The following is a 22,899-nucleotide window of genomic DNA, read 5'->3' on the forward strand; positions in this document are numbered from 1 at the left end:
TCTCGCGAGGAGGAATATGTGGGTGCGCACTACTAAGGGAGTCCCACAATAGGACAAAACGGCCGTCCAGTGCTCCCAGGTTTTCCATGGTGGTCTAGCTTCAATTGACTCATGATTTCAACTATGAAAATACTGAAATCTCCACAGAACCCCTTCTGAAAACTTTTCAATTAATTTTGGCAAGCGTATACTCTGAGTCAGTTTTGTACAATGACCCAATGCATGCCTATTAATCATATTACATATATTGTTATCTATCGAACATAATATTGATTTTGCATAAATTTTACACCAGGTTATCAGAAAATATATATGTGTAAACGTGTGGATACATTTTTTCGTAAACTTGTGACTATTTCATTAGTTTTCTATAGTTTTGCGTACTACTTATAATTAGTTGTTAAATTCGCTCTATTATACTATAAATGAAGAGGGCTTTGTATATTAACATTCTTGACAGAAACAATAAGATAAATAACACATTTGGTAAGAATTCACGTGTAACTTGTGGAGAGATTTATTTAATTTCAAGTTAATTTTAACAAGCTGATATCAGATGAATAGGACTTTTAAAAACCAAACTTGATCAGATGTTTTCTTTATAGTATTGAACTCAGTGATTCAAACAAACGACCCTATGTAGGCCCGAACTTATAAATTGATTTTCTGGTTGACACTATAACATGATGAAAACTGCCTGATGATTAAGCTAATCAAATGACTTCTATTTTAAAGTACACTATACTGAGGGCCTTGAAGCCAGTAGAAACGACCAATCAGAGTAAAGATAGCGATTGTTGAATTGAAGAGATTTTTAAAACTCAATCGTAGACTAGATTTTGATCTACATCTTGTATTTTGACTAATTTGAATGATGACGCTAATATGATCGTTGACCACTTACACAGCCTTGAGAAATAGTATCTTCTGTATCTTTTCAATCTTCTGCTGGCAAGGAATCCACTTGCGATCGTGCTACATACTACTTATATGTCAACTTAAGTAGTATACACCACAATAGTTGTGAAAGCACAGTGGATTTCAAACTAAGACCCGTAGAGAAAAACAAGACGTTTTTTAGCTGCCTCCGTAGTGCGTAAATGTCTCGATTCCAATAAGGTTCTTCTACTCTTCCAGTATACTTTTTTTGATTGTTAAATCCATATCGACTCTTGAATAAATAAAAATTCATGGTAATGTTTCATTTTCTCTGTTTTTTATCCTGTCTTATTGGATCTACAACTATTTCCGTCGTAAACAAAAACATTCATATGCATGAATCACTCAAATACAGATATGTAGTTCCAACCATTCCAGTAGAAATGAGAAACAAGATGAACTAGATAACAATAAGAAGTCATTCTTTGGTATAACCGATGGTGATGGTGGTGATAATGACGATAATGATCACATATGGGAACAATTTTATAAATTTAATACATTATATTTAGAATGTCTCACAACATATTTAAATGAAGTGAAATGTTTCGTTACTATGGTCAGTGATGCAACACCATCACAGTCACAGTCAGTTACAATGGTGATAAACGAAAGTGATCATACTAATTCTACTAGTCAGTCTTTTACTTATCCTACCATGCATTTATCACTGTTGAATAATTGTAATTTATTGAATACTAGCTGGCAACAAGAACAAATAAATAATATTGATAAAGAACGTGAAATTTTACAGGTTAGTTTAAGCTGAGTTGTTTTCTTTTTTATGTATTGTAAATATAGAGTGGATTAAAACTCACCATATAGTTGCCAGACGTCTCAGTGAAAGTTTAATCAGAATGTCAGTTAAAGTGCATATCAGTGATAATATATTGTCTACGGTTAGTAGATTGAATAATTCGCTGATGAAACTTAATGGAGTAGGATAAAGTTAACTATACACTGATACTATACGAATATGTACACTGGTTTTTGCAGTTTGTGTCAATTTAAATTGAGAAAGTTGCACATTGTTTGTCACATCTTCACCAATTACTTGGTTTAAATAATATAATCTAGTCAGGTTTCTTTGTTCTAGATAACTTTACCATATTAGAACACCGATGATGGACGTATCTGTGGTAAAAATAATCTATAGATTAAGCTAAGTCACTAAAAACCTTTAAATTACTTGCTCTTAAAGAGACGGATCTAAAGTACATGGGGTTTTGTGTATAGCTCACGAGATTAGTAGAACTACGCTAAATATGTTATTCTCGATATTTTTGCACGATAACCAATGCACACATAGAAATTTGAGCCAATTTTGTACATCGAACTGTACAAAGTCACTCAATTAAGTAATTAATTGTAGTTCACAATATATAAACTTGAATTCATGATGTATTTTCAATAGTAACAAAGACTTAAAATAGATTATATTAATCAATCAGGAGCCTTATGTTAGAGATAAGCAAATCAATGAAAAACTCAATCAATCTTGGGCAAATGGAATATTGTTTCATGAACATTCCTAAAGATTAAATTCACTTGGTATTGTTTGTTTGAATCTTCCCATTGATGTTTAGGACTGCAATTGACCAGTCTATTATTGTCATATGTGCATACTGTGCGTATTGCCTCGATATAGCCTTAATTCACAAGCATTATACGATAACTGTTTTTCATTTTCTATAAATTAAGGGAAATTTAATATCTTACTCGTTGATCATCCATTTGAATTTTGTCTACTATAGACTGAAGTTCCCGAACAGAATATTGTTTCATTACTAATGAATAGATCATGTGTATTCATCAGTTTTCATCAGCTTTCCCCTTTATTTTGTTAGGAAAATTTCAATGAATTGAGGGTTCTAGCTGATTTTCTTCATGTCTTATTATCATCATCATCCTCATCGTTCCAAACATCTAGTCATTCTTCTGTAATAAAAACTTCTAAACAACAGAAAGCTTGGAAAGAATTAATCAATGAAATGAGATCCGCTTCATCGCGTGCATTTGAACAATATACTTGTCTTGGATTTTTAAAACACATTATTCGTAGACCCAGTGGATTATGGGATTTGTCTAATTCTTTAATAGGTTTGTTTTTTATTCTTTGTGTGAATAAAATTATTTGAGAATATAAATTTTGTTGAGGAGCTGTGGTAAATATTTAAAAAGAATCTTTTGTCTTGTAGTTGTCGTGACTCTAGTTGAAAATATGTGCATATTCCGTCAGAAATCTGTAGTTCATCTGTCTTTTTCATCCTTAAAGATTGTGTTTTATAGCCGGTCATACTGTAGTACTGAGCGGAAATTTCAGTTATTTCTATTCTGTTTGATAAAATGTTGAATGCTTCATTAAAAACACTGGTTATAATTGCAGTCATACACCACAAAACCAATACTCAGCCCGTAAAGATCAATTCATTTCTGAAAAGGTATCATCAATCACTTCACTCATTCCTAAGTTTGGTTTTGAAAACGACCATTCTTACGTTATCCTTTTGCATTTAGCAAGTTTGAAACCTATATTAAACATTCTATGGTCTGTATACGTTCACTACCCAGAATCCTAATTCTAATTTGGTCTATTTCACATCTGGTTTTTTCAATAGCGTAGTGTCCTCAGTTTGATCAATTACACTGTAGATCGGTAATATCTTTATTGAACTAACAACTAGGTTCCTATTGGTCCGTTATTCCCAAGCTCCTCTACATACCTTTCCTTGGATCCAGTAGTAGAAACCAGCCTCCACGGTATTTATATTCCAAACAGACGTGATTTACATACAGACGTACCAGATCACACCACACCATAGAATAAAATAATAACAATTATACATAAACAAGTCAAAAGTGACTGTGAACAGGATAGATTGTAGATAGTAGACTGACAATAAAATAGGAATACTAAGTCATATAACAGTGTTAATGAGTCAACTGAGAGCTTACAATAAATGAGATATATATACGTAGTAAACTAGTTACTCAGTAATTATATGACAAAATTGAAACTAAACACAATTAGAAAAATAAGTTTCTACTTCTATAATATCCATTCCGTTATAACAACTCATTTCATAAATATCAAGTCCAATCATAATATTGGATCTAGGAATCTGAGCTAAACATGTTTCTACTCCTCAGTTTGTTGTTAGTAACGTGGATTTTCGATAATCATCTCACATTATAAAAACCTTAAGAGACTATAAGTGCAATGTCGTTAATAAGAAAAGATAATTGGCAAAAGACTTCTGTCATCGATCATTGTACTACAATTAATTTCTGTATCCAATCACCAATATGAATACATCCTAGATTCTCAGTCATTGATATAATTATCAAATCAGATGCTCTGATATTTTTTTACAAATTTTTAATCTACCTATGAAAAATTCCCTAAAAAGAATTTCTGTAAGTGTATATGGTAAGAATATAATTTATGGACGACCTTTGAGCAACGCTAAAATGACATTGGAATGTCTACATACTTCTAGGATTAAATAAGCGTTATAGATTAGTGTGGGGAATTAGATTACTATTTACTGTTGAACGTTAGGCTTAGGAATTAGATTTAGGGTTTTCATCATGAACTGACATTAGCTATAATGCCAAAATGATATTTAATCAAATGAGTGAATGAATTTCGCGCCAAAATTCAAGACCTGCTATCTTAAATATGATTGGTTTGTCTATAAATTATAGTCTCGTCACTTATGTCATGCGAGAAGGCTGATCATTTATTTTGGTTTTGTATTTTACTCTCTATAGAGCTATTCAATCAGCTAGAAAATGCTTCTCAATCACAAAGTTGGACAGAATTGGAATTGTATAATTTTGAACTTGCTATTCGTCATTTAAGTCATCAGATTTGGATTGAATTAGCTGCAATCGATAATCTATCAAATGAATACTTTAATAAAACTGAGAATATTGGTATAACTGATTGGTTGGAAGCATGGATTTATCATTTACAAGAGATATATCGGCTAGTGATTAATCAGTGGACTGAGAAAATGCATCAATTCCGCAACAATGTACAAATTCATACAATTAATGATTGGTGTGATTATGTTACAGATTGTATTGGTGAATGTAAAATGTGAGTATAAAGGTTTTTTTCAGTACTTTTATTGTATAATATATAGATTATTTGGTTTAGCCTCTTTCTCTTTGTGTTACCAGTTCCCTTTATGTTCTCATTAACGATTTTATCAGTGACCTTGAAACTGTGTGGTCCAGTATAGCCTGGTTACAAAGGTGTATCATATCAGGTTGCTTTTAGAATTTTTCCAAATCTTTTTTCTCAGTAGCCATTTATTATGTAATCGATAAACAATACGTGCCTTAAACTGTCTTGAAACCATGTTTTTGTAAAAAAAACAAAATAAATATTGAGTGCTGTTTAGAGTAATTAAAGGTACTTTTAAGATGAGATTAATTTGTGTTTGTTGTGATTAATATGCTTTAACCGATAATTTAACGGTTAATTGGTGGTTGCTTCAAGATTTTTTTTAATGATCAAAATAAAAGCATGAATATAGTTTGAATCATTTTATCCTTGTGTCATCGGGTTGTCTGTTGTTTTCAGTTTATGACAGATCACCTGGTCTAACAATCTACTGTTTTATTACCCTAAATAATTTGAAGGAAGCTTCTTTTTAATTTTTTTAAAAAAACAGTTTGTCATATACTCTCAACTATTGTTCATAATGAATTCTCTGACCTAGATAGTTTAATTGCGGAGCATCCATTTTCATTCAAAATAACATATTGAGCGCCTACTTTTACAGTACCTTGAAATTTATCCTTAAGAAGATGTTCAAAACAGGATAATAGTGAAAAGCTAGCTGAGTAAACACTGAGTAATGGGGAAAGCTACAAATCATAATCAAGACGAATATACCTTATGCTTAAAAGTTGTTCAAAGAGTATAAGATTTTATTCAATTCAAAATGGCTTGAGTGCAGGTACATCCAGTTGACAAGTCCCAAATAAAATGAAATGCGCATCCTCCATGCCACCACTTACCAGATCTATTCTATGTTAGCTTATTTTATAATGGTTATATCGAGGCGATCCATACAGGATGCACAAATGCCAGCCATGACTGATCAAATTTCAGTCAAAATATCATTGGCGAGATAATCCGAATCACTTTTAAATTGGAATAATTGTTATTTATTTCAAATTTCATTTTTAAATTAATATTATGTTTGTTATTAGTAGATTTATCAGTATTGGGTTGTGGAGATTGTTAAGTTTTTGGTTGAGATCATGAATCTATCGATATTAGACCATCATTGAAAACTTAGAAGCACTGAACGGCTGTTTCGTCCCAGCATGAGACTCCTCAGCAATGAGCATCCGCGATCTCGCACATAGGATTCAAACCCAGTACCTTCGGTGTCGCGTGCCAACGCTAAACCTCTAGACTACTGGGCCGGCATCCAACGGTGTTAATGTCTAACTTCAAACAATCCACGAAATTGCTCTACCATCTTCCATTGTCTGAGGTAGATACCTGTCTCTACCTGAAACGGATTAGCTCCACTGGTCACGGCTTCTCACTAGAACCGCGAGAACAAATATCGTCTTGTACTATGATTGGTCGTCTTTAGTATTTGTGATCCATGTTCACGTATTTAGAACTCTTTGTAATTTTTGACTACTTGAAATTGACAGCTATGACTATGATAATGATATGACAGTAAAAGGAATGGATTTCTTTTGTTGTATTGGGACCGGTGTATTCTACCCGTAAATAAATGAACATACTGCATAATTTTCCTGGACTGCCTCCATAGAATCAATGACCTCCTGTTAACCACTGACTCGTTCATAGTGAGATAACAGTTGGAAACTAAACTTAATGCATGTTGGTCCAGAATGTAATTTCTCCACGCTCATTCTCTCAAAAACCAGTATAGACCACAACCCGAGAAATTTACAACATACAATAATAGTTTATTCATCACATAAAAATGAACAAGTAGGAAAATGTGAAGATACAACAGTCTAAATATTTAGCAATTATACCACAAAAATGTACACAATAACCTTTTGCTTAGTATTGTTTGTTTAGTAGTGCAACTGGTCAGTCTCTTATTGGCATATGTGCCTTAATTCACAAGCATTATAAGCGAAGATGGATAGTGGCTAGTAGTGGAATCCAGTTTGACGCTCGTTTCGTCCTATTTGGGACTCGTCAGCCGGATGTACCTGCATCTCAGACTTGATTTTCACTCTTGGACTCGAACCCAGTACTTTTCGCTTCAAACGCCGTCTCAATAGAGTTCTGAAATTTACATTTTCTAAAATAATTGTTCCCTTTTGGCAGATATCTTAAATGAATTTATTCCTATCTTGAACTTCTATTTTTGTTTTTAATTGATTCAAAAAGAAATATATGGTAGAGTAATGCCTCTTAAAGGAAGCACTGTATGCGCTAAATTAATTTTAACCTTGTTTTGTCTATAATTGTAAATGAATTCAATAGTCGATTTAAATGTTTCTGTATTAATGACAAAGTATTATTGAAATCGGATGGCCGATTGATTTTGTTTTTGTCTATTAGATCGTTGTTAGTTAATAGTTTTCACTGAAAGTTATTGATTTGGTTGCCTTATCAATCAATCAATCAATCGATTTAATGTCACCCCAATATTGACCTGGAAAAGTTGACGTTTTTAATTTTAGTTGAAATATATTAGTGGTAATCAGTTAGGGTTTCACCATGTCGTTAATATTTTTATTTCTTTACTAAGATAGGAGGAAGTTAGACAATCGTTACTGCCGTCATTAAATGATGGTCTAAAGTTGGAAATTAGGTTCGTCGAGCTCTAACTCACTAATATATGCGAATAGTTTTTGCCATGAAACCTGAATGTCCTTGGTTTGATCCATCGTGGGTTTCTGTTGAGGCGTCTTAGATACACTTGTCCAATTCCATGTCTGGTTTTCAATGGTTCACCATCTTACTTTAATCTCTCATATAAACTAGCCTTTAATTTATGTAGATGTATAATAGGAAGTCTTTTTCCCCTCCAATGTTCTCATACAGCCAGAGTGGTAACAAGTAACGCACACTGTGCGGACCATCAGAATAACGTTCTTAAACACAGACATTCACTTAGTATTATAAACATGGAGTAGTTAAGTTTAAATGACATTTAAAACCATCAGAAAAAAGAAGGATTATTTTTTTCAATCGGTTTATTAAACTACACTTCGAGTGATTCATTCCAAGAATATTTGAAGAGAAAAAGGTGTATTACATTGTTGCGTGTTACAATTTACTCTAATTCATGATATCTTCCTTGATGACTTGATGTATCACATTGTTTAAGAATGAATTTATTCTATTATTTTCGAAAACTTAAAATAAGCGAAAAATTCGGTATATTCAGAGAATAAACAAGTTAATCTCATTGTATTTTCTCGAATTCAGGTACCACCTACAACATTTAAAAAAACGTGCTTTCTTTAAGGCATCTAATCACCAATTGGTAGGATCTTTTACTAGAGTATACAATAATGATGCAAAGGAATTTTATGTCATACTCAACTTTGTTATGTAATAGATCTGTAGATTAATTTACTTCTACTATGAAGTGATAATATTGTGTTTTATCATTTCTCAGTATTGAATTCATATTTACTATGACGTAAAACCACGAATAATTTTAATTATGATATAAATATAGTTTACAATAAATTAATGAATTCCTCACATATTGATATAATCGTTAAAATGCTTAGTTTATCCATAGCATTCATTATGTTGATATGTCAATCAGTCAGTCAGCTACAACGTAGGAGCAGGCACATATGTGTATCAGTCCAAGTTGCCATACCTCGTTAGCACAACAAGATGAACACCGGATTCATAGAGATAGTTAATTTATTGGTGGTAGTATATAAAGGATAGGTTGTATATAAGGATATAGTATAGAAAGGAAGAAAGTTATGAAGCAATTTTAATCTCAAGGTTTAAGGGAAGATAAAGAGTGTATACACCTACGCCATTGTGATCGATTCTGAGCCATGTCACTTAGAGTCTCCAACTATTGGTTACGATGATCACATGGACCCCAACCAAGTAGTCTGCACCTACCAACATGGCTCAGACCAGAAGTTAGTGACTTCATGCTCTGATGCCACGTTTTGGTTTGGCCGCCTCTCACTATCTTCCAACCATTGCCAATACTAGTCGATATGTATGTTTATGTATATATCGATGAATATTTATGAGGAATCGACTGCTTAAAGAATTTGTGAATGGAATGTGAGACTAGGAATATAATCTAGGACTAGTGTTTCTTTTCGGGACTTGTCATTTGGATAAACCTTCAACCCAGAATTATTGTCTACTCTAGGTTTTAAAACTAGTACTTTTTATTTAAAACGCCTAATACGTTATTCAATTTAGCTACCGAATCTAGATGGGTACTCATTTGTACAACGAATATGAATTTTAGTTTATTTGTACTATTTGATATTTTGTCCGGATCTCGAAGTGAGCAGGTCAGTCAGTCAGTCAGTCAGTCAGTCAGTCAGTCAGTCAGTCACAACGTAGAACTTCGTACGTACGTACATCAGTTCGAGTTGCCATACCACATCAACACAGAGATGCAGTTGTCGATTCAAATCCCATAGTGGTAGAAGTAGTAAGAGTATAAGCAATAATGTGAAAGATTAGGGTTTGAAGATGTTATTCAAAGAGTATAATCCAGTGAAATAAATTTGAAAAGAGAAAGGGACAAAGAATTCAGAATATTAGAATTTGACAGAACACAAATAGTGAATGCAACTTCGCCATTGCAAACGATTTTGAGCCATGTCATTCAAGATACATGCGGCTGACGAGTCCCAAATGTGACAAAACTCGCGTCCAAGATCCATCTGTTAACCACTATACTTATTTACATGAATACTTATGGTTATGTAGTAATGTTGAGGATATCTTTTCAGAATATACTGACTGATTAAAATTCAGTCGAGTTTTCTACAGAGATAATCCCAAATCAATACAAATTACCATGTACTCACTAGTGACTAGCTTTGAGAGGTAATTCTTGGAGTTCTTAGGCAAAGTTGCGACTAGTTAAGTTCAATCATGTCTATTGTGAGGCAGTTACCCACTGAAGACAATGAAAGATGATCACGCAACGTTGTGGATTGGTTGGAGTTAGACATTAACACCATTGGATCCCGGCTTAGTGGTCTTGAGGTTTAGTGTTCGTAGGGGACTAAAAGCCTTGGGTTCGAGTCCCACGTGCGGGATCGTGGATGCGCACTGCTAAGGTTTCCCACACTATGATGAAACAACTACTCAGTGCTTCCAGGTTTTCAGTGGATATTTAACTTTATTCGATTCATAATCTTAATTAAAACTCTGGATTGAGAAAAATGAAGTGAAAATTTCTCCTTTTTCAATCTTCTTAATTTAAAGTTAGTTTGTAATATAAGCCATTGGGAACCAGGAACCAGTGGATAGCTGTTTTATATTGGTATGAGGCTCTTCAGTACAGCCCATTCACAACCATATATAGGATGGGATTCAGAACATTCAGGCAACGCTGTTTGAGTATTATCTTAAAATCACTGAGTTACAATCCCAAGATCTATTTTTCCAACTTCAGTCAACTTGTGATATAGTGTAAACAACATTCGTTGTCACTGATGTTAGCTATCCCAGTCTCTAAATATCTGCACTCTATCGCTCAAAGCTTTTAATTTCTAATTCAGGAATCATTCTCGAAGATCATCACTAGTGATGACATAATTAATAATCATCTTCGGGGTTTATAGAGATCGTTCAACTTGAATTTAGTTTTCATCAACTGAACCAGAAAAAAGTTGATAACTATTGTATCTTAGTTATCCGATCATCTTCTTTGTAAGATGGGTTGTAATTACAAGAACTAATGAAGCAAAAACATTTTAAATTGACTTGTGGATAAACTTTCAGCTCAGTAGGTCCTTAATGCTTATAAAGTTTAACAGTGATTCATAATCAATATCATTGTATCTAGTTTGTTGATTAGCTTGACCAATAAATCCTGTGAGATGATATTCTACAATGTGATGTACTTTTTTTTTTGCTTTCATTACCAAGTTATACTTTAAACTTTGTAGAAACCCATGCTTTCTTGAAAAGTCGGACATATGTTATCCAATACTGCACTAAAACAGATTACGGCCAAGTTATTACTTTTTGCATGTATGGAATATATATATTTCCAAACACTAGTATAAGTTACAGAGAATTAAATTCTCTGTTAATAACTGAAAATTATCACTTTAAGTTTATAAATACCATGTAGAATTTAATGTACCTTTCTGAGATGTGGGCATGTTAACGTCATAATACACTAATACTCGCTCTCCATTGTACATTCTCGTTCCTTCTAATCATAACCTAAGGTGTTATCAAATGTTTAACATTAAACGTTCATGTCAAAGAAACAGTTACATCAAAATATCTTGAAGATACGACCAGTATTCTAGTTTGACAACTATTAACCAGTAACACCTATATTCGAATCGTCCCCCACTGGGTTAAAATCAGAAGTCAGATGCGAAGAGGTAGGAAAGATATATTTGATGCGTTATCAATATATCGAGAAGCGGTTGCTCTAATCTGGCTAGTGAACGTAGGAGCTGTTCCCCACTCTGAGTCGTAACGTGATCTGGTGCGGATGCATGACCGAACACCTTCAGTTAAAAATGTCCACTTAAAACAATGTGGTCAGCATCCAATGTCGAATACTTAAAGTGCTATTGATTTTGGGGAATTATTTACAGCTACAATCTAAAACACCAGGGATATATACATGGAATGTGTACATGTGCATAGGAATAATTTTTGCCGTGATTAACATTATCGATTTTAATGTGATCATAATCAATGGATTGTAGTAACATCAATTTTACAATTATTTTTTTTTATTGTTAGGTTTCAAAATCTCATTCCTAACTCAGGATCTTCACCTTCACAGAATAACCAACAATCAAAAAAATATCAATTTTTAGATAAAGAATTTCATTTTGCTATACTTTGGTCTTTATTATGCGATGCAGATATAATTCAAGAGAAGTGTAATGTTCAACTCGAAACAACATCCTCTTTGAATAGTAAGAAATTTACTCAAACATTACAAGAATTGAAACGATATTTAAATATATACATTGAAAACTTTACTATGTTATCCATGGATAATGCCAAGTCTACGTTACATGATTCTAATCATAGTCTAATTACACTGCTTTTAAAACAATTGGAATATAGTTTACATTATATTCCTGATCATTATCGTGTATTTTCTTTAGAATTAATTGATAATACATTTAATATTTCACATCAATCTGATCAGTTACGTATCATGTTACAACAGTTAAAGCATTTACGTAATTTGTGCGAACGTAATTATCTGTTATGTAATCAATCTTTAAGTCTTTTGCATAAAATAAGCCTTTCTAATTTAAATCAATATGAATCGAATGCTTTGAAAGATATGCTTCGATTGTTCACTACATGGAGTTATGGTTATTCTGTTATTCGTCAATCGTTAGAACGGGTTATTCGTGCTGGAGGTGTTATTGAATCTGAAAGATATCCATTGAGAGCATTAATACCAACTGAATTACGTTCCGAAGCAGTAAGTTAATAATTTTAAATTGAGAAGAAATATTGTCTTCATAATATCTATATAATTATTGATCTACTCATTTATAGTAGTTCTAGTCATTCACCAATCAAGTTTGATAAACAATCTCATGTATCAATTCTTCCCTTCAGTTGTGTAACAATTAATATTGTGTTTGTTTGGTGTATTAATCATTAATACCCTATCCACGATAATTTTTCCAACACCACTTGTTGAAATGTTGATCGACTTCGGTAGATTTTATCAGTAAGTCAGTCATCAACAACGTAGAACTTCGTACGTACGTACATCAGTTCAAGTTGCCATACCGTATTAGCACAGAGATACAAGTTAATATTATATCACTAAGTTTTAAATTGTGTCAATTTGACCTGTCAGTATTAAGTAATATACAGTACAATTCATAACCATTCATTTAGTGCTAAAAGACAATCACAAGTGTGTTATATGACTTACACAATATGTTTTATATATACAGTATGTGTAAATACGTTATAATAATAGTCCAATAACCTCTAAATAAAACTGTCATGTTTGATCGTTGCTGCTACCTTGAAGTGGTGGTCGGGCTTGCCTATCGTGATAAACCAGTCGAGCTTTACTGGCTGGAAAAATCGTTCCTCAAGGTCCTACCATGCCAGACAGGTCGGTTGAAGAGCGGTAAGACTAAAAGCAACAAACCCAAGCTCCGAAGGCGAAGCCGTACTGCTGACTGTACAGAGGTATGACAGGAGTAAGGTGTCTCCTTCAGACATCCAGCATAACAGCGGTGCTACCTTCCCCACAAGGATGAGCGGGGTTAGAAAAGGTCGACCATAAAAATGCACACCTCGCCTTATCCCACGGATATCCGTCTCCGGCGGTAAAGTCCCAACAAGTACAGAGCTAACACAAAAATTACTCACAAAAAGGTTGTGTGTGACCTACCTCAAGCAGTTGTCCCTTGGGCTATGCGGTCACGCTCTCAGGTCATTAAGACCACTTCTAACCTAATTTCCTTTTCAAGTACCTCTAGAAGAACCCTTCCACGGTGTGGGCAACCAGGAAGTGATAACTACCCTCATACTTCTAACAGCACTCAAAACCACTGTATTCATAATCATAAAACTAGGGTAGAAACCACTTTATAATTTCAACCAATTAAATCATTTTCTATCTGTATCATTTTACTTATTCCAGATTCAAATGTTAAAACAGAAACAAGCATTTATAGAAGCAGTACAATTTGGTTTAGAAACAATTAGATTACAAATGAAATCATTATCTATTAAATTGCATGAATATGATTCTAATTCAAAATTGGCAACAATCAAAATTCAATGTGAAAATCAACTTGAACAATTAAAAAATCTTTATTATAAAATCTTAGAAGATGATAGATTGAAAATAACAAATAGAGCTGAAATACCTGATCATGATTTAAATTGTTTAGTGATAGCTAGAACTAATCAAGCTATGGAAATGAAGGAATTTTGTCAAAAATTAGATCAAATTAATTGGATTAATTCATGGAATGGTTTATTAGAATATAGTAATGAAGTAACTAATGAAGGAGGATATTTGAAATTATGGATAATTTATTTTCTTCAACAATTTCAAGTCTTTTCATCAAAGATTAATTTGGATGAAATATATTTATGTCAAATAAATCAAATGGAAAAGATTAGACATGATTGGTCAGATTGGATTGAGAAGGTTAGTTATGATGAATCTGGTGTACTTTGTTTTTTAATACATAATGTTTGTGATTGTTTTGAGAACATGATATACGTTTAAAGAAATATGCTTTTATGATGGCTGTGAATGTGTATGAAATCTATAAACAAAACCGTCTAAATATTATAAGCAAAGATGGATAGTGACCAGTAGTGGGATCCAGTTTGACGCGCATTTCGTCCTATTTGGGACTGGTGAGCTGGATGTACCTGCATCTCTGAGTTGATGTTCACTCTGGGACTAGAACTCAGTACCTTTCGCTTCAAAGGCCATCGCGTTATCCATTCAGCTACTGAGTCCTAATAGCTTGCGAATGAAGGCTATACCGAGGCAATACGCACAGTATGCACACATATCAATAAGAGACTGAACAATTGCAGTCCTAAACATCAATGGGAAGATTCAAACAAACAATACCAAGTGAATTTTAAACCGTTCAATATTTTCCATCTTCAAAAAGTATCACCTCAAAATATATTAAATGCAGTAATAATTTTTGTGGAGATTTGTTCTGAACTGGATGGTTTAATCATGAAGCTTTTCTTATTGTTCTTTTGAATAACATGATCAGCACAAACTTTAGGTAGAAGTCCTGAAGTTTATGCTGATGATGTTGTTCAGAAGAACGATAAAAAAAAGCTCCACAGTTAAACCATCCAGCTCAGAGAACGAAACATTACCGAAATCATCCACCTGAGCTACAAATCTTTTCCATCGTTTCACTGCAATAATTTGTCATTAACTATGGAAATATTCTTAATTGTAGTTGATAACATTCTGAGTTGATTTTAATTCACACAGAAACTGAAAATGTAAAACATTTTGTTTTCCAGTAAATTGAAAATTTTGGATATGACTAAAAACTAGGTATGGTCATTAATATGCACTACTATCAGCATTGATTGTGAGTAGTAGTGATAAGGGCGTCTGAACGACCGTATACTGTATTGATGGTAATGAAAGACCGATAATTCAGGCTTTTAATTTTTGATGAAATCATTTACTTAACCTGTACATTCGTATTTATACTTACTTACTTACTTACGCCTGTTACTCCCAATGGAGCATAGGCCGCCGACCAGCTTTCTCCAACCCACTCTGTCCTGGGCCTTCTTTTCTAGTTCTTTCCAGTTCTTGTTCATTCTTCTCATGTCTGTCTCTATTTCTCGGCGTAATGTGTTCTTTGGTCTTCCTCTTCTCCTTTGACCCTCAGGATTCCATGCGAGGGCTTGTCTTGTGACACAATTGGGTGATTTCCTCAAAGTGTGCCCAATCCACTTCCAGCGCTTCTTCCTGATTTCTTCCTCCGCTGGAATCTGGTTTGTTGTCTCCCACAGTAACTTGTTGCTGATAGTGTCTGGCCATCGGATCCGAAGTATCTTGCGTAGACAGCTGTTAATAAACACTTGTATCTTTTGGATAATGGCTTTCGTAGTTCTCCACGTCTCTGCCCCATACAGAAGAACTGTCTTGACATTTGTATTGAAAATTCTAACCTTGGTGTTGGTTGACAATTGTTTTGAGCTCCAGATGTTTTTCAGCTGTAGGTATGCTGCTCTTGCTTTGCCGATCCGCGCCCTCACATCTGCATCTGATCCACCGTGTTCATCAATGATGCTGCCCAGATATGTGAAGGTTTCCACATCCTCCAAAGCTTCTCCGTCAAGTGTAATTGGATTGGTGCATATTGTATTGTATCGGAGAGTCTTGCTTTTCCCTTTGTTTATATTGAGACCTACTGCTGCTGCTACACTGGTCGTTTTCTCCTGCATTTGTTGTTGCGTTTGTGATAGAAGAGCCAGATCATCCACGAAGTCTAAATCGTCAAGCTGCATCCTGCCTGTCCACTGTATCCCGTGCATTCCTCCAGATGTTGACGTCTTCATAATCCAGTCGATCACCAGGAGAAAGAGAAAGGGTGAGAGTAGGCAACCTTGCCTAACACCGGTCTTTACCTCGAACGAGTCGGTGAGTTGTCCTCCGTGGACGATTTGGCAGTTTAGTCCATCATATGAGTTCCGTATGATGTTGACTATCTTCTCAGGCACGCCGTAGTGTCGAAGAAGCTTCCATAGTGTCGTCCTGTCCACGCTATCAAATGCCTTCTCGTAGTCGATGAAGTTGATGTACAGTGATGAATTCCATTCGATTGATTGTTCCACAATGATACGTAGAGTTGCGATTTGATCTGTGCACGATCTATCCTTACGAAATCCAGCTTGTTGATCTCGAAGTTGAGCGTCCACGGAATCCTTCATCCTGTTTAACAATACTCTGTTGAAGACTTTTCCTGGTATTGAGAGGAGAGTGATGCCCCTGTAGTTGTCGCACTTGCTGAGATCGCCTTTCTTTGGTATCTTGATCAGAAGTCCTTTTTTCCAGTCTATTGGTACTTGTTCTTCATCCCAAATCTTACTGAAGAGGATGTGGAGTATCTTGGCAGTTGCTGCTACATTTGCTTTCAGTGCCTCTGCCGGGATGTTGTCTGGTCCCGCTGCTTTGCCACTCTTGATTTGTCTAATGGCCATGCTGATCTCTTCAATTGTTGGTGGGCCAATATCGATTGGGAGGTCTGTGGGTGCTGCTTCGATGTTGGGTGGGTTCAGTGGAGCTGGTCGATTCAAGAGTTCTTTGAAGTGTTCTACCCACCTGTTTCGTTGTTCTTCAATATCGTTGATTACTTTGCCTTCCTTGTTTTTCACTGGTCTTTCTGGTTGACGGTAATTTCCAGCAAGTTTCTTTGTTGTATCATACAGTTGTCCCATGTTTCCCTCTCTTGCAGCCTTTTCCGCTGTCATCGCTAAATCTTCCACATATTTACGTTTGTCGGTCCTGATGCTCCTTTTCACTTGCTTGTTTGCCTCTGTGTATTCGGCTTGTGCCTTGGCTTTTTCTGCTCTTGTTCGGCTGATATTGATTGCTACCTTCTTGTTCCTCCTTGCTTCAATTTTATACAGTGTACCAACAGTGATCCATTCCTTGTGATGGTGCTTCTTTTGGCCCAGAACCTCCTGATATGTTGAGACGATTGCCTCCTTGATACCTTTCCAGCTGCTCTCTATGGTGGTTCCCTCTCCATTGAGTAGGTCATGAAAGGCCTCGAACCTGTTGCTGAGGGCTATGTTAAATTCGTTGAGTTTGTCAGCATCTCGAAGAAAGGCCGTATTAAACTTTTGTGATGTTGTCCGCGCCGTTGTCCAGTGCTTCTTGAGTTTTAGTTTCATCTTGGCGACCAGCAAATGATGATCGGATGCTATACCAGCTCCTCTTCTGGTTCTCACATCCTCCATCGTCCTCCTGAACTTTTTGTTGATGCAGACATGGTCGATTTGATTTTGTGTAGTGTGATCCGGTGAAATCCAAGTGGCTTTGTGTATGTTTTTGTGTGGGAATATGGTGCCACCTATGACCAGTTTATTGAAGGCACATAGGTTTGCAAATCTCTCACCGTTTTCGTTCCTTCCTCCCAGTCCATGTTGTCCCATGACGTCTTCGTATCCAGTGTTGTCCTTTCCAACCTTGGCATTGAAATCTCCCATTAGAATGGTCAGGTCCTTGGTTGGGCACTTCTCGAAGATTGACTGCAGCCTATCGTAGAATTGGTTTTTAGCGTCTTCATCGTAGTCGTTGGTCGGCGCATAGCATTGGATGATGCTCATTGTAATGCTCTCTCTCTTTGTTTTGAAGGAGGCTTTGATGATCCTCGGTCCATGAGATTCCCATCCTATAAGTGCATTTTGTGCTTTTCTAGACAGCATCAGTGCCACTCCTTGTGTATGTGGGGCATTTTCTTCTTCATGACCGGAGTATAACAGAAGTTCCCCTGAAGACAGTCGTTGTTGTCCAACCTGCGTCCAATGTGTTTCACTGATTCCAAGCACTTCCAGGTTGTATTTCCTCATTTCCGCAGAAATTTGGAAGACTCTGCCGGTCTCCCACATTGTCCGGACATTCCATGTACCTATAAAAATTGTCGCTCTGGTTGTAAGAAGGTGCATCGGCCTCATGACTTCCGAAGGAACTCGGCTTTCATCATGAGACGTCATTTTTCTTTCTACTCCCAGGGCAGAGTTTGAATGGTTTGAATGATTTTTTCTGGTTAGCGTTTTTTTTAGCGAGTTGATTTTCTACGGGATGGGGTCACTAACCCCATGCCCAACCCTCCTCCTTTACCCGGGCTTGGGACCGGCAGTAGCCCCTGGAGGAGCTACAGGCGGAGTTACATTCGTATTTATAGTTGTATGATAAATGTATATCTATAGAAGGATAGAAAAGATTGCATCACAAATTGATTCAAGACTCTCATTATCAAATGATGTTACTCAATAATCAAGGGGTAAGAGAAGAATATATGAATGGAAATAATTTACGGGTCAGAATTATGAAAGATAATTGTCCACTTGACAGATATGAATAAAAGCGAAAAACATAAAAGCCATAATAATAAGAACTGAATAATAATCATGAAAATTTGTTTGAGGGTAATAATAAGTGATTATAGTTTAAAATTACATTATTTATATTTATTTATTTATTTGAACACATAAATATTGGTACAGAGGGGAGCCAAATACATATACGCCACATAAGTCACTTGATTTGTGTGTGAGCTATCGCACTACCCGGGTGCCCAAACACTAATTTCAAAAAACCAAAAAATAAGAGTAAACAAAAACATAATAATAATAAACCAAAACAAACTACAAAAGGGAACCAGGGTCAAGGAAGTATGAAAGGTTGGACGTATCGTTATTGTATGCAAAGTTCGGGCTTGGGTTGCTGGTTTGCCAATGCCTCAGCAGTGTATAAGATTTCGATTCAACCTCCCTTCAATCCAATTACTTTGACTGTGTAGATTACTTTACATGAAGACACCTTTGGAGTGATTTGTCAAGAGTTGATTAAATGCTCCTGTATTGAACTAGTAAATTTTTCTCATTCTTCTTTTAAAAGCCATGCCGGGTAATGTTTTGAGATTCCTTCGGAAAGTGATAGCTTCGTGCAGCCGATATAACCTACTCCACATGAGCAAGTAAATTCATGGATGCACATTGTTGTAGCCGAAAGCTTAAGTTCATCCTTAACACATCCATGAATGGTAGGCCGGCTTGAGAAAACAATTCGGAGCTTAGATGAGTAGAATGTTTTATTCAGCGATTTTGAAATCCGTTTATTCAAGATTTCAGCAGCTGTATCTCCTTTAAATTCGATATTCATTAAAAGAGTTTTCTTTTAAACTGTTGGTGCTTTTTCCGGATGATGTCTGGGCATTAAATTCCTATCGACGAATCTAGGTGGATAACCATCCCTAATGAGTGTCTGTCGAAGTTGAAGTAGTTCATCACCTATTGTGTCAGTAGAACTTATTCGCCTGATTCTTGAGGATAAATTTCCTCTTTCTACTCAGTTACTATTACCCTTAGACAAATTTTCATGATTATTATTCAGTTCTTATTACTATGGCTTTTATGTTTTTCGCTTTTATTCATATCTGTCAAGTGGACAATTATCTTTCATAATTCTGACCCGTAAATTATTTCCATTCATATATTCTCTTACCCCATGATTATTGAGTAACATCATTTGATAATGAGAGTCTCGAATCAATATATTATGCAATCTTTTCTATCCTTCTATAGATATACATTTATCATACAACTATAAATACGAATGTACAGGTTAAGTAAATGATTTCGTCCAAAAGAAAATTTTCGCTGAATTCTCTTTATTTTCATTCAATCCCGCTTTTTTTTCCAAAGATTCAAACTCCTCACAATACTATGCAAATATCTAACCGTTGTAAACTTAAACAACAAACCACACTTCATTTCTGGAGTACGAAAAATGAAATAGAATAATTCAGACACTTTCAATGTGCATAAAACTCGTTTTAAGCAAACTCAAGTCGAATACTTCAGGGAAGTTTGTAGAATAAACTTTCTTGTCTATTAAATACTTAATAAAACAGAGGAAAGTACTTATTTTTTAGATTAGATTGAACTTAGCCTAAACACAAGAAAGGCTGTATTCATAATGGAGTTCAGAACGTTTACTTCTTGAAGAGTAATTCAGGTTAGTATTTTAAGCGGAAATCCAATACTTAAACTATCTGGAAACCTATATTTACAGGATCCATTGTAAATGTCTTTGTCATTACCAGTTGTGATAACCTATTAAAATTTACACTTAGTAATTAGTAATTTACATATTTATGACATTAGAAATGTCAATATCATACCATAGTGAAAAATTCTATATTATCACAAGGTATACAGATGTTCACCTATCATAGTAACTCAGTAGTTTTCTTTTTCCAAATAGATTTCAATTGTAGCTAAGATATAAAAATAACAGTTTACCAATTTTCTAATGAATAGTATCCAGGTTATATAGAAGATTAGTCGGCGCAAGTAAGACAAAGATAATAATAACAATAATGTAGAATTTATAACATTGTATTATGAAGTTAATGCGAAACTTACTTCGATAGAGTGCGAGGGTTTTGTATCTTTACATACATTTGAACTATCATTACTATGTGTACAATTGTATGTTATGCAAATTTAATTCCAAAGTTTCACAACTATTTATTCATAACAATCACATATATGCATTAAAAATGATTTTATATTATATTAGTATGTATGTATTATTAATGTTAGTATTAGTATTAGTAATATAAGTAGTACTAACAGTAGTACTATTTTGTTTTGTTCATTTTCACATAATCGTTTGATTGATAATAATGATAATGATGATGAAGTCAAAGCTTGATAATTTTAGTATTTACATAAGATAACAAACAATATTTTGATTTTTTGTGGTGGTTATTAGTCCTCACTTTCGGTAATACTTACACACTTTTTTTCTCGACCTTAGATCGACTTATAAAGTACTTTGAAAAAAAGATTTATGTAACCAAATCATTAACTTGTCATTGTTTGTATCTTCATGTTGTTTATGTAAAAGATTTGAATTGATCAGTTTCTTTTGGGATATATGCATCCTGCGCGAATTACCTCAGTAATGTTGTTTAGTTATATTTATATATTTATTTAAACACATAAATATTGGTACAAGGAAGCACCAGATACATATGCGCCACACAAATCTCATTTGATTTGTGTGAGGGCTGTGATACTGCCCAGGTGCCAAAACCGAAGCAGGTGGTTTTCTTAGGGGACCACACCCGAAGTCTTTGACCTAAAGATCTGATCCACAAGGCAATGGAGTATCGTAAGGAGATGCAGTTCCATGGTAGCCGGTGACCAATGATTGGTTCATACGCCATTTGTTCCCTAAGGATACTGGAACCCATGTGCACCATTGGTTTGGAATGGTGGTTTTTCAACTCCCCTAGATGAACTTTCCGTATCCACCAACCCGGTTAAAGTGCCGGACATTCGCTTTTCGTCCTCTCAATTTCGTAAACAACAATAGTGTCACGAGAAGGCAATGAGTAGGACTTCCCTGACAGAGGCTATATACGCGTGGCCATGTGAGAGCATTTGGAGAGGGAGAGCGGACTCTACTCACTCTCGGCCGTACCAGGGCATTTGGGGGCAAAACTTTTTAAAGCCAGCGACACACGGTATTTCCAGCCGGTCACCCATGCAAGTACTGATCGGGCCCAACGTTGCTCAACTGCGGTGATCGGACGAGAACCGGTACTTTCAACGTGGTACGGTCGCCGGCATTTAGTTATAAGTTATAATTAGAATTAGATAATGAGTAGAAGCTGTTAGATTCGAATTCTCGCTCGTTGACATTAACACTGAGAACCGGGACATCTAACTGAAGAGTCTCAAATGGAACAAAGTGTGTATGGTGGTCTCTAATGATAGCGAATATTCAACTCAAGTCAAATCGGTAATGTTGTAAGTGTGTAGTAAACAAACTGTTGACAAAATTCAATCATATGATCAGTAACTGTATTATAATTCTTACCCAGTAGTTACTTATTAATGAAAATGATAAAAAATAATAGACAATACTCACATCTGAAAGCTAAAAGTGGTATCCTGCTTTCAAACTGGTAATATAAATTTAGATCATACATTAACTATTTGATTAGACTGTTTGAAAGTTTATTTATCTTAAATTCATTAACATAAGGTGCCTTTTTATAGGATTGGGTTGCTAACCTCATACTCAATACTCCCTTTTTATTCCCGAACTTGAGACAGCCGGTAATCCTAGAAGCGCTCCAGACAGATCTGTCTGTCAACACAGTATTCTGTCATACTGTGGTGTGCGCTACTGGTGTCGATAGATATAAGTAGTATGTATCATCAATTCAAAGTGAAATACCTTTGGGCAGAAGGTTATGAAGATCAAAGAAAAGAAAATGAGAACAGAGAATGATTAGTGTGAAAAGAAAGGAACAATAAAGTCTGAAACGAGTGACTGATATTTTACAAATGAAGTATTTACTGTTTGGTTCTCAGATTTTACTTAGGGATTCTGTAATTTTTGTATTCAATTACATTCGATTGTCCGCACTTGTATTACCGTTCACAACAGTATGTGTTATTCACATATAAAATAATCAATGTTCAGGTGTTTGATT

The 22,899-nt window shown here is 35.0% G+C and overlaps 2 protein-coding genes and 2 non-coding genes across 4 annotated transcripts in view; 3 read left to right on the top strand and 1 right to left on the bottom strand.

The window, feature by feature from the left end:
* Smp_123960 (hypothetical protein) overlaps positions 1–22,899 on the top strand; it is a gene marked incomplete at its 5' end in the record, with an annotated part of 132,128 nt that overhangs the window by 66,876 nt on the left and 42,353 nt on the right. Inside the window, 4 exons of the mRNA XM_018793141.1 lie at positions 2,787–3,039; positions 4,714–5,044; positions 11,903–12,605; positions 13,794–14,309. Of these exons, the coding sequence (XP_018647684.1) occupies positions 2,787–3,039; positions 4,714–5,044; positions 11,903–12,605; positions 13,794–14,309 (1,803 nt within the window). The remainder of the gene's footprint in view (positions 1–2,786; positions 3,040–4,713; positions 5,045–11,902; positions 12,606–13,793; positions 14,310–22,899) is intronic.
* Positions 1,496–1,708, top strand: Smp_188600 (hypothetical protein; the record flags this gene model as incomplete). The annotated part of the gene is made up of 1 exon (XM_018793143.1): positions 1,496–1,708. One exon carries the CDS (start codon positions 1,496–1,498, stop codon positions 1,706–1,708), a length of 213 nt encoding a protein of 70 aa, XP_018647685.1.
* Positions 14,559–14,625, bottom strand: Smp_tRNA_02343_Pseudo_TTG.1.1. The gene has a single exon. It is a non-coding gene (tRNA).
* On the top strand, positions 21,908–22,024 carry Smp_sma.5s-17.1. Its single transcript, XR_001974627.1, has one exon. It is a non-coding gene; the product is annotated as a ribosomal RNA (ribosomal RNA).

This window comes from Schistosoma mansoni, chromosome 1 (genome assembly GCF_000237925.1).
Source record: "Schistosoma mansoni strain Puerto Rico chromosome 1, complete genome".
Taxonomy (NCBI): Eukaryota; Metazoa; Platyhelminthes; class Trematoda; order Strigeidida; family Schistosomatidae; genus Schistosoma; species Schistosoma mansoni.